Source organism: Heptranchias perlo, chromosome 7 (assembly GCF_035084215.1).
Source record: "Heptranchias perlo isolate sHepPer1 chromosome 7, sHepPer1.hap1, whole genome shotgun sequence".
NCBI lineage: Eukaryota > Metazoa > Chordata > Chondrichthyes > Hexanchiformes > Hexanchidae > Heptranchias > Heptranchias perlo.
The window spans coordinates 35,316,927-35,329,077 of record NC_090331.1 but is presented as its reverse complement, the minus strand read 5'-3'; the positions used below and the strand labels follow the sequence as shown (position 1 = coordinate 35,329,077).

Genomic DNA, 12,151 nt, shown 5'->3' with positions numbered 1-12,151 from the left:
ATATGAGGAGAGGTTGAGTAGATTGGGACTCTACTCATTGGAGCTCAGAAGAATGAGAGGCGATCTTATTGAAACATATAAGATTGTGAAGGGGCTTGATCGGGTGGATGCGGTAAGGATGTTCCCAAGGATGGGTGAAACTAGAACTAGGGGGCATAATCTTAGAATAAGGGGCTGCTCTTTCAAAACTGAGATGAGGAGAAACTTCTTCACACAGAGGGTAGTAGGTCTGTGGAATTTGCTGCCCCAGGAAGCTGTGGAAGCTACATCATTAAATAAATTTAAAACAGAAATAGAGAGTTTCCTAGAAGTAAAGGGAATTAGGGGTTACGGGGAGCGGGCAGGAAATTGGACATGAAGCTGAGTTCGGATTAGTCAAGGCCCTGTGAGTGGCGGAGCGGGCCCAGGGGTTGAGTGGCCGGGTCCTGCTCCTACTTGTGTTCTTTAGATTTGAGGTTAGGATCAGATCAGCCATGATCTTATTGAATGGCGGAGCAGGCTTGAGGGGCCGATTGACCCACTCCTGCTCCTATTTCTTATGTTCTTATCTTCAGTAGCTATATCCGTGCACTCCCAACCAAGTGGCAGAATTATATGTTGTTTGATTTTCTCCTGCTGGGTCGACTATTGTTAAAAATAATTCTCAGTCAACCACCAGATGGACCACTACAGTAACAAATCATCAACCACAGGGGAGGGACAAATAAACACAAAATTAACTCCAATTTTGACAATTTTAGAGCAGAGCTTCTTAAGCAAGACTATCCTAACCTCAGTTTTTTGGGGTTAACTTGGAGAAGAAAGGCAGGTCTGAGTTTCAAATCAATGAATCTCACTCCAATTTTGAAGAGACTGGCACTTTCTAGGGTTTCAAATGTATCTAAAAAGCTAATGACACTAAGCTTTTTCTAGGGGAAGACAAGTCAATTAAAACAAAGTTTGCTGCTGTAGAGTTCAGGAGGATATTTCTACTTTAGAAAGCCAAACTGTTAAACAGATACACATATTAACCTAATGGCACTGTTGGCAGTTATGAAGAAACCTTTTCTGTTTGCGCAGCAAGATGACACATCGACTGGCCCAATCCCATTCTATAGAAATGACTCACAGCTGAAGCGAGGGTGGTGAAGGCACATTTCCCCATATATACCCAAGTAGCTGTGGTGGGGTCTGTATACCCTGTGTACTTAGATAACGGCAGGTGTGTAACCCATCTCAGTGGATCAGACCTCTAACTCCTCCTCGTCCTTAAGCTTCCTGAGGGAGAAGAGGAATTCCCAGTGTCGATCCTACCAGCATAGGCAGTTTGAATTGGCAGTACAACTTTCTTTAGTGGTAGGTGAAAAAAGAAAACAAACATGCAAAAGCTAGGTAGAAAATAGCCAGAAAACTACACACTGAACTAAATGCAGCAAAAAGAAATCAAAAAGCCAATAAAAGTAATATCTCATACTCAATTCCAATGCAGCTAAAGCTTTAAGAGAAACATCATTTAAAATTGGCCTTCAGTGATGACATAATGTTTGGGGTACAAATCATGGAAAATAAAAGGGCAGGAAGCCCTGCCCTATTTGCATGTTTTTTGTTCCTTTTGAGACCAACATGTACCAAAAACAAAAGCCTCTTAAATTACTAGTGCAGCATAGGCAAAAAATACCAGAGCAATGACTTTCCCTGATTTTCTGACCTCCTCACAACAATGTCGCATGTGCCACCGGTATAAAGCAGGGAAAAATTTCCCCTAATATTTCAAATGTGTAGACTTAGATTCAATCATTGATTCACAGGGATTGAGTAACTTAAAAAAAATTCCTTTTTTTGGTTTTACTGATGCAGACATCTTCCATGCATGTTTCATGTTTTCAATGTGCATTAACTTTCTTTTATCCATATTATGATCCACCTGTCATTCCTTAGCCAATATGCTTATGACAGCTAACTCAGTTTTGTTATTCATAATTTAGTGGTGACAGACTGCTTAGTTTAATTTTTTCAAATGTTAGCGCTGGAGAAATGGAACAATTTTTTTCCAGCCTCAGTCCGCATCAAGCACTCTAAGGTACTGTGCAGATTAATGCTCATTTATTCGACCTCAGTTTTAGAAAAGCAATTCCTACGGCAATATTTAAATCTGAGATCAATGTTCTTATCCAAGAACCCTTGCTGGAAAGTGCATGTGTGGCTATCATAAGAAAAATATCAGCATTGGCTGTGATGCGTCCAGAGTCAATTAGCCTGCTGATTCTCGGCGGGGGTGGGGGGGGTGTGGGGAGGCAATTTTAACCTAACCTGCCTGTCAGGAAACTGACGGGATAGGGTGCAACTTTGGTTTTACCCACAGTCCCATTTTACTCTCCGTTGATGTCTAGAATCACATGACAAACGGACACATGTGCAAGATACTAGAGAGCTGCTGGTACCCTTGAGATCAAACTCCAACAAGGTCAGTACGTCAAGGAAGGAGGTAAGGGGAAGAGGAGCGAAAACCAGAACAACAAAAAACCTCACACACCTTTCCCCACCCCTCCCAAAGTGGAATATATTTTAGCAGCATCTGTCCAGTTTTCAGAGGCAGGAGTTGCTGGCAAATAGATCAGTCACCCTTTCTACAAGGCCAAAGTGAGACATAGAAGAATATATATGATACAGTAGCAGAACACTCCGAACTACAGCTGGAAGCATGTTGTTGAGGCAGTCTGGCACAGCTCAAATGCTTGTAACCTTACGTTTTGAGGTACATTATACTCAAAACAAACAATCAGACACAAATGAGTAATAGTTAAAGTCCTGATGCAATTTTATTTTTCAAAAGATTTACAGTAAAGCCAGTATTCAATCTACAAATATGGATAAGCATTAGTAAGCTATATGAGCTGCCATGTTACAGTATAAAAATCACAAATGTAGCTACCATTAAGGCAGTTGGTTTTATTTAGATATTGTCTCATCTACATGTATTGAGGAAACAAATTAGCTCAATGAGTCATCAGTGCCTTTTTCTACAACTGTAGACTAAAATGTAGGCCTTTTTAAGTCATATTTTAATTCATGCCATGCTTTTCTTTCAGCTCTTGAACTTTTGAGATGTACATCTTCATCGCATCTTCTTTACTTGTTCCTATTAAAGAAGTTAGTCAATCAATTTAAAAAAAAACTGTACTCTGTAATCTGTCTAACTTTAAACATATTTACTTACAAGCAGGTTTTAATTTTATAAATTAAAGCATTTTCATAACTGAATCAATGCAATTCTGCTAAATAAATGTCAAAAACAGCTACATTAAACTGGATTATAAAAAGTATAAATTAAAATTAAATAGCTCCATTAAACTCAATCAAAAAGGAAGATTCTTTATACAAGAATCTACATTTTTGATAGCCAGTAAATGACAAAAAAAATAATTTGTGCATCTCCACATCAAAAAGGGCAAAAGCATTTCTGGTACCTTCTTAAACTTGGGTATCTAGGTTTAAACTATGAAAACCAGGTTACAATTTTTTTTTTCATTTCATGTTCTCTCCCCCTTTAATAAGAGATGCTGTGTAACAGCTGGCCTTGCCAGCGCGCCCACATCCCATGAATGAGTTAAAAAAACAGTAGGCTACATAGGAGCAGCTAACAAATTACAGCAGGCACTAATACAAAAACTTTTAAACTATAATTTTACATTTATAGTGATATTATTGTGCACACAGGTAGTCTCAAATATTACTAGCTACTCTTGAGAAGCCATTGCAACTTAATGTTTCAATTAGTATTCATAGTCAAAAGCCAAGTCAGATTTCAGAGGAGCTAGAAAGCTGATGTTATCGGTTTAGGGATATATGGTAAAGAGCAACAATTGATCAGAGGATAATTAACAGGCTTTATGAGTAATAACATATCTAGAGAACGTGCTGTATCTAATACACAGCATTATTGATGGACCACTTCAAATCCATACCATTTACTGTACATTAGGTAGTTATTAATAATGCTGGGTAATTAGCAGCCTTCATTTTCTTAGATTTTATAAAGAAACAAATTTATTTAGGGTTTGCAAACCTGTGCGTGCATGCCATGCATCCCACTTGGCCTTTCCTTTCATATCAAACATGCCAGGACGTTCTGGGAAAATAAAAAGTATATTAGATAAAAGATGAACAGCAGTGCCACTATAACTGACATTAACGCTGAGCTTGATTAATAACAAACCTGTATTCACATCTCCAACAGTTGCCTGTTTGTACAGACCATAGATAAACAACATGTCTTCATCAGATGGTTTAGTTTTGAGCTGTTTAACCTCTTCTGCTGCCTTTTCAAAATCACCCTAAAACAGAAAGAATGAGAGCTCAGATCACAATCATCCTAAGAATATGGTCAATGGTCACAATCCCGTCCCAGATACTTTGTGTGCATTGTGTAGGCTGCATAATACAGCTCCACCCTAGTTAAACCCAGAGTCCTTTTCTGAAGAGATCAACAAACACGAACAGGTAATATTTGTATATCAGGTCTGTACTATAATGACTATACTTACAGCAAGAGTATTGTAATGAATGTAATCTACCTAGAGACCAACAATAGGCCTTCTATGCCTCGTCAATCCTTTTTCCATAATTGTTCTTGGAATGAAACGGTTTATAGACAACACTGTTTGAACATATTCAGTTTTTTTCTGCGTCCTTGGCCTGGATTGTTACTCCGAGCCTTGGGTGGTGGGGGGTGGTTGGAGGATCTATGGACAGGAAACCCGGAAGTATGGGTTTCCTGGACATCCTGACGATTTTGACAGGGAGCGGATGCCAGGCAAGTCGGATATCATTTGGGGGGCGGGGGAAAGAGACATTGATGGTGGTGGTGGGAGGAATTGATCAGGGGGTCAACCGATCGCACGTTTCAGATTACAGCAAATAAGCTTGTTGGGGCCAGGAGGAAACACTCCTAATCCTCCTGACCCATAAGTAGTGCAATAGAGGCATTGACTTGTTGATCCAGCCCTTCTCGCCTCCTCTTACCAGGCGAGAATCACAAGGCCCGGGAATCTCAACCCCAAGGAGTTAAAAAATAAAAAGGCTATTAAAATGGAGGCACACAGCCTCCTTAAAATATTTTAGTGACCGACCCTTTTCCTGAGAGCGGGTTAGTCACCTGCCCCTCGACCCACCTCTGTTAAAACCAGAAGTGGGTGGGTTGGGGTCGGGTTTTACATTTTCACAATTTTTTCCTTCCCACCCGCCCCCAACTTACCCGTCCTTGGGGGTTAAAATTACCTCCCTTAAATCTGACTGTGACAGAAACAGGCATATCAAAGACCAATTACAGGGACATAGATCCCTTTCTCTGAAATATATAGCATGTAATTTAGCAGCTTAGTGGCTTTTAGCCCTTTTAAATGATACTTGAGAAATATACTTGAAATTATTCTTTTTTGCTCTTTCATCTCCCTCCCTTGTGGTGGGTGGTTGAACCCACGACTGGATATAAATTGCAACTCTTCCACAACATTCAGTTGACAATGAGGTTAACTGAATGAGATAAAGATTAGAGGTTTTCATAAAAGTTGGCTTCAGTGATCCTTTGGCATTTAGTTCCAGTGAGCAACGGGCAACACAACTTCTAATTACATTATGTGATGTGGGTTTAAGACCTGCTTTGAGTCTTCTTCAAATGAATTTAGCTTGTGATTAAACTGAAAAAAGTAGCTTGTTAAAAGGTCATATCTTGTAATGCATTACATTTTACACTTGCTGACAGTATTGTGCATGATGGCTCCAGCTGTTGCAGTTAAAAATTTCATCTTGCCACTGATGAAGGAGACATCGGTCCACCTAGCTTATCATTCCATTGAAACCTACAATTCTATGCATTCAACTATTTCTTGAATGGCTGCAGAGCTTTTCTGCATTGAGAGTGACCACGACAGCAATCAAGGTAAAAAGCAAACTGCTTCTTTTGAAGATGCAGCTTTGAAGGTCTTGCTCCATGAGAAGCTTCAAGGAAGGATGTTCCTTACGGAGCTCAGGTGCAGCCTCTGATAATGCAATGGTTGAAGGTAGAGGAGCTTGCGGATGCTATGTCATAAAAAACACATGTAAGATGTGGCAGATGAGAAAAATTTTCAGTACCCAGGATTGTCATCAAGGTATTACACTTGCCCACTTATGCTATATGGTCATATGATAAACACCAATAATTCATTCTCACCTTGGTGCAGCAACAAAGGGGCAATATGCACAGCACTCGGGCAACTGTTCACCTGGTTGGTAAATGCGCATGCCCACATTGCTGCAAGGCACATATTGTCACTGGTACAAAAAATACATAATTTGCAAGATCAAACCAAACATGTCACCAGCTTCAGCTGCCTATTCATGGACTTACATACGGTGGATGTTAGGCTGAGCACTGGGCGATAGTCTCGGTTCTTCCGAATTCCAACGTATGTCCCTTTAAAATTATTTACGGGAGAAAGCCATACACAACAGGCGCAAGCAGCAGCAAATCCAACTGCACCCATGAATTCCCTATGAGGTGAGGGCCTTCCAAGGTTTGAGGACAGAGGCAATAAAGGGAAAGTGAAGTCAGTGCTAAGCTCAGGGCTAGTACCATTTTTCCCCCTTCCAGTAGCATAACACACAATATCTTGCCATACAAGGTGTTTACAGTGGTAGCAATGCAAGATGTTATCTATGTGATCTTTTAGGTGCCTATGAGGAGCCTGCTGAAAGAACCCATCTAAGAAATTAATGGGACTAAAAGCCGACAAATCCCCTAGACCTGATGACCTACATCCTAGGGTTTTAAAAGAGGTGGCTGCAGAGATAGTGGATGCATTGGCTTTGATCTTCCAAAATTCCCTAGATTCTAGAACGGTCCCCTTGGATTGGAAGGTAGCAAATGTAATTCCGCTATGCAAGAAAGGAGGAGAGAGAAAACAGGGAACTATAGGCCAGTTAGCCTCAGTAGTAGGGAAAATGCTAGAATCTATTATTAAGGATGTAATAACGGGGCACTTAGAAATTCATAATCAATCAGGCAGAGTCAACAGTTTTATAAAAGGGAAATTGTAACTGACAAATCTATCAGAGTTTTTTGAGGGTAGCAGGGTAGATAAGGGGGAACCAGTGGATATAGCATATTTGGATTTTTAAAAGGCATTTGATAAGGTGCCACACAAGAGGTTGTTACACAAGATTAGGGCTCATGGGATTGGGGATAATATATTAGCATGGATTGAGGATTGGTTAACGGACAGAAAACAGAGAGTAGGAATAAACGGGTCATTTTCAGGTTGGCAGGTTGTAACTAGTGGAGTGCGGCAAGGATCGGTGCTTGGGCCTCAGCTGTTTACAATATATATCAATGACTTCGATGAGGGGACCAAGTGTAATGTATCCAAGTTTGCTGACAATACGAAGCTAGGTGGGAAAGTAAGCTGTGAGGAGGACCCAAAGAGGCTGCAAAGGAATATAGACAGGTTAAGTGAGTGATCAAGAAGGTGGCAGATGGAGTATAATGTGGGGAAACGTGAAATTGTCCACTTCGGTAGGAAGAATAGAAAAGCCAAATATATTTTTTAAATGTTGATAGTCAGAGGGATTTAGGTGTCCTTGTATATGAATCACAGAAAGTTAACATGCAGGTACAGCAAGCAATTAGGAAGGCAAATGGCATGTTGGCCTTTAGCACAAGGGGGTTGGAGTACAAAGTCTTATTACAATTGTACAGGGCTTAAGTGAGACCTCACCTGGAGTACTGTGTGCACTAGCCTTTATTGGAAGGGGAATGGAGTATAAGTGTAAGGAAGTCTTGCTGCAATTATCTAGGGCTCTGGAGAGACCACATCTGGAGTACTGTGTAAAGATTTGGTCTCCTTACCTAAGGAAGGATATACTTGCCTGAGAGGAGGTGCAACGAAGGTTGACTAGATTGATTCCTGGGATGAGAGATTGAGTAGAATGGGCCTATATTCTCTGGAGATAAGAATAATGAGAGGTGATCTCACTGAAATGTATAAGAGTCTAGGACTAGAGGCCATAGTTTCAAGATAAAGGGTTCACCATTTAGGACCGAGATGAAAAAAATGTCTTCATTCAGAGGGTTGTGAATCTTTGGAATTCTCTACCTCAGAGGACTGTGGATGCTCAGTTGTTGAGTATATTCAAGACTGAGATTGATGGATATTTGGACTCTAAGGGAATCGGGCCGGAAAGTGGAGTTGAGGTTGAAGAGCAACCTTGATCTTATCGAATGGTGGATCAGACTCGAGGGGCCGTATGGCCTACTCCTGCTCCTATTTCTTATGTTCTTAACCCCTCTTCCCTCACAGCATCCTGCATTACTCGGTCCAACTGTGGCAAGCACGTGCACAGATACATCTACTCCGGGGGTGGGGTTTGCTGTATTTTGTGAGTTGTACAAGGGAGCGCTTGATGAATTGAAGAGCACAAACGAGGAGAAACAAGTGGAAGTAGCATTGGAGGACAAGAACTTGCTGGTTGGAGATCACATGGTGTGGGGAGTGTATATATTGTGATTCATAATGTATCATGATTGCGTAGGACAGGATGAGTGCACCGGAGGTTCTTTTCCTGTCCGTCATTGTTCGTATGAGGAAAACAATTTTTACGCATCAAGTTGTTATGATCTGGAATGCATTGCCTGAAAGGGTGATGGAAGCAGATTCAATAATAACTTTCAAAAGAAAATTGGATCAATACTTGAAGGGGAAAAATTTGCAGGGCCATAGGACTAATTGGATAGTTCTTTTAAAGAGCCGGCACAGGCACGATTGGCCAAATTGCTTCCTTCTGCACTATATTATTCTATAATTAGGACATGCAGGCTTGGGCTTGTGTCCTGGCCTCGTTACAGGAGCACTGATGGCTACTAACCCTTGCAGGTTTGCATCCAGTTGGGCAAAGCTGCCAAATTGGGGCCTGCCGTAGATGCCTTCTTGGGTTCAATGAAATCAGTTGTGCCCATAAGTGGTTTGAAGATCTTACTTTTCTGGGAGTTGATTCACGCTTCCCTATATCTACTTGCATGACAGTGGGACATGGGGTGGTAAAAACGAAGGCTCTTTCTAACGGGAATCAGATATTCAGGTCTTTTGCATGTGTATTTCTTCAATCGCTGCACTAGATGAGGCGAGCCAAGGCTTGGCTAGAATCAATAAGCTGCTTTATTCCAGAGTACAGTGACATACAGAACAGCAGTTATGATCAGATTCCCTTAGCTCAATCAGTAAAACTTACATTCATGTAATGGTATATAAATAATGGACACATTACGCTATCCACGTGAGTGGATCGTTTATCTTTATCAGTGTAACTCCTCGATCTCCTGGCTCTTTTTTGGGGCCTCTCTACTTCAACTGCAGCTTCTGTGTCAGTCAGAAAGATGTTGATAATCTTCTGACATAATAGGGGAACTTTAACACCCCAGGATGGGCAGGAGATTTGGGGGGGGGGGGGGGGGGGCGGGGAAGCAGGGAGGTGGTTAAATTCTTAAAAATGGGAAACCCGACCCCAACCCACCCACTAATCCATCCTCAAGAGGCGGGTTGGTAATTAGAATATGTTAATGAGGCTGCGTGCCTCAGATTTTAGCAGCCATTTGGATTTAATGGCTGCAGGCCGCCCCCCCTTCCTGGATCTGATGTTACCCTCCTTGCGATTGGCCGACATTCCTCCTCATCCTCACCACCCCCCACCCCCAGCGATCCGATGTTTCGTCCTCCCCGCGATCGTTCTCTCCCTCCCTCCTCTCCAGTTCCCTGCTACGGCCTTCTACCACAGGCCTTTCCATTTAACAGCTAGCCTCTCAATGTGGCTGGCTGCCAGGCGTGAAACGGAGAAAGAAAATTTCAAATGAAATCCTGCTGTTAAATTCAGAAGGACCTCTACATTTCCCAGCCACTGACGGGGCTTGTGGGTGTGAAGTGTTATCAATTAAAGAGACAAGCCACTTAATTGCTTATTATTTAGTCAATGAGGAAATAACATCAAGGCTAGTTCATTAGCATCTTAACTACTTGCCCACGTACAGCCACCCCTTCACCAAAGGGGTGGCTGTACGTTCCAACAGCACAACTTCCCCATTAATGGCAAACTGCTGCCTCAGTGAGATCTCTACACGTCTCCAATTTTAATCGTTCTACCACTCTACAATTGGCGGCTGTACCTTCAGCTGTCTAGGCCCTAAGCTCTAGAATTCCTCCCGAAACTTCTCCGCCTCTCTCTCCTCCTTAAAACCTACCTATTTGACCTGTCCTAATATTTACTTATGTGGCTCGCTGTCAAATTTTGTTCGATAATGCTCCTGTGAAGCACCTTGGGATGTTTTACTACGTCAAAGGTGCTATATAAAATGCAAGTTGTTGTTGTTTACCCTCCCCAGTCAAATGTGTTACACACCAAGCTTGTCATATGCCAACAGTCTAATCAAATTAGGATAAAGGGACTCCCATTGGAGAATGTTGCACACCCCACCCTGAGCTGCCAGTGGAGGCAAACCTGGGTTATGGGTCAGCTCAAGCCCATTCTTGGAAAAACTGGGGCTCATATATCACATTCCTGGCTGTGCAATTTCTTCAGCTCTATTTCAGTAATAACCCAGCATTAACAGATAGTTATTAAAGGAGCACCACACAAAGACAACTTCTTTTTAATGTTTAACAGATAAACTTGGAGGCAAGTCTTTAGTAACTCCATTACTACAGACTACCTCTTGGAATGAATTACTTTTTTATAATTAGAATTTGCGCAATTCTAGTTTCCTCTCGAGTCATTCATTTACAGTTTGTAATGCTATTGGTGAAATTCTCTATAGCGCTATTTGTTTAGTAAGGAGACCAGTAGACTATGGTACCAGGGCCATTGGTCAACGTCCAGTTTTACAGTATTGGTTTTACATCACTAATTGTTCTGCAATCATTGCAAATCCTTTTATATAAAAGCTGTTTCGAAATCTCTTTTTAGGGTCTCAATGTAGCTTTGTTAAGTTATTTGCAATGTAAAAAAGATCACTTACAACAGATCTTTTCACATCACAGATATTTTTGATGCGGCAATCCGCTTACTGGTAGGTAAAATTACATATTTGGGTTACCCTATTCTTTCTTTTCCCCAGTTTGCACACTACTATGGTGTATTAAATATCCGATTTTATATCCCGAAACGTCAATCTTCGCCGAGCACTGAAGCCACGTGCAACAGGAATGAGCCCATTGATTTTAGGCGGCGGAGAGCGGCACAATCCGGAAATTCCAGTGGCGTGGGGCAGCTCCGGGCTCATTTTGAGCAGCAAACGCGGAAAGTGTCTGCAAACGCCGATGGCAGAGGTCGGTTCAGGTTTTAGTTTCAAGAGACCGCTTTCCCCGGAGCGGACCCAAAGCTCACTTCCTGCAGTGCGCATGGGAGCAGAAGGCGGCTGACCGACCGCACCCAGCCCAGACAACAACAAAAACATCCCGATCACCCCGCGGACAACCACAGTTTGACCATCGACCTGGCACAGAGCCTGCCGCCCTCGCCAGTCCCGGGAGTGCAAAACTTGGAGCTCGGCGCAATGATCGCAACGGCTCCGGCTCCACTCCTCCAACCGACCCACAGCACCGTGCACCGGGCTCGGCTGTTCTAACCTCCACGGAGCGCCCGACACACGGCTCACTCCAGCTGTAAAAATCTACCTGCATTTAAATCAATCCATTATTTTACTCCAAATGCAGATCTCCCCCCCAAACAATGAATGCGCCGTCTCCTCCCACGCTGTTACCTGAGTCATTGCTGCTGGTCTGTGTGAATTCTCCAACCCTCTGCTGATCCCTGCCCCGCCCGCGGGTCAGAGGGGGAGGGAGCCCAGATCGCGCGCTCTGACGTTCTCTGCCCTGCCCTGCCCCGCCCCCCCCCAGTTTGTTCCACAAGGGCTGGTCGTGGGGTAACTTTGATTCAGAAACAGTAAAGATTACAGAAGGAAGGCACTGTTCAGTCGCGAAACCATTTTATTGCACCTCCTTCTGCATTTGCAATGCCAACTGCCACCGTTATGCACGCACCCGGAAGTAAATTGTTACAAAAGCCCCAATAAGAATGAAACGCGTAATCTGCAGAGGAAATTCACCATGCTATACAATTGTAAGAACATAAGAAATAGGAGCAGGAG

General features: G+C 42.5%; 1 protein-coding gene across 1 annotated transcript; it reads right to left on the bottom strand.

Moving 5' to 3' along the window:
• Positions 1-2,773: 2,773 nt before the first annotated feature.
• dbi (diazepam binding inhibitor (GABA receptor modulator, acyl-CoA binding protein)) lies at positions 2,774-11,873 on the bottom strand. The gene is made up of 4 exons (XM_067987286.1): positions 11,765-11,873; positions 4,196-4,313; positions 4,046-4,108; positions 2,774-3,118 (listed from the first exon to the last, which is right to left on the bottom strand). The coding sequence occupies exons 1-4, from the start codon at positions 11,771-11,773 to the stop codon at positions 3,042-3,044; spliced, it is 267 nt and encodes an 88-aa protein (XP_067843387.1). The 5' UTR covers positions 11,774-11,873; the 3' UTR covers positions 2,774-3,041.
• Between the last annotated feature and the right edge of the window lie 278 nt (positions 11,874-12,151).

Bases quoted from the DNA above. Each gene is read 5' to 3' on its own strand.
- dbi (XM_067987286.1), bottom strand. The intron at 4,109-4,195 runs GTTTGTTATTAA...TTATTTTCCCAG, and splicing joins TGTTGGAGATGTGAATACAG to AACGTCCTGGCATGTTTGAT. The intron at 3,119-4,045 runs GTTTGCAAACCC...CTTCTTTAATAG, and splicing joins TGCATGGCATGCACGCACAG to GAACAAGTAAAGAAGATGCG.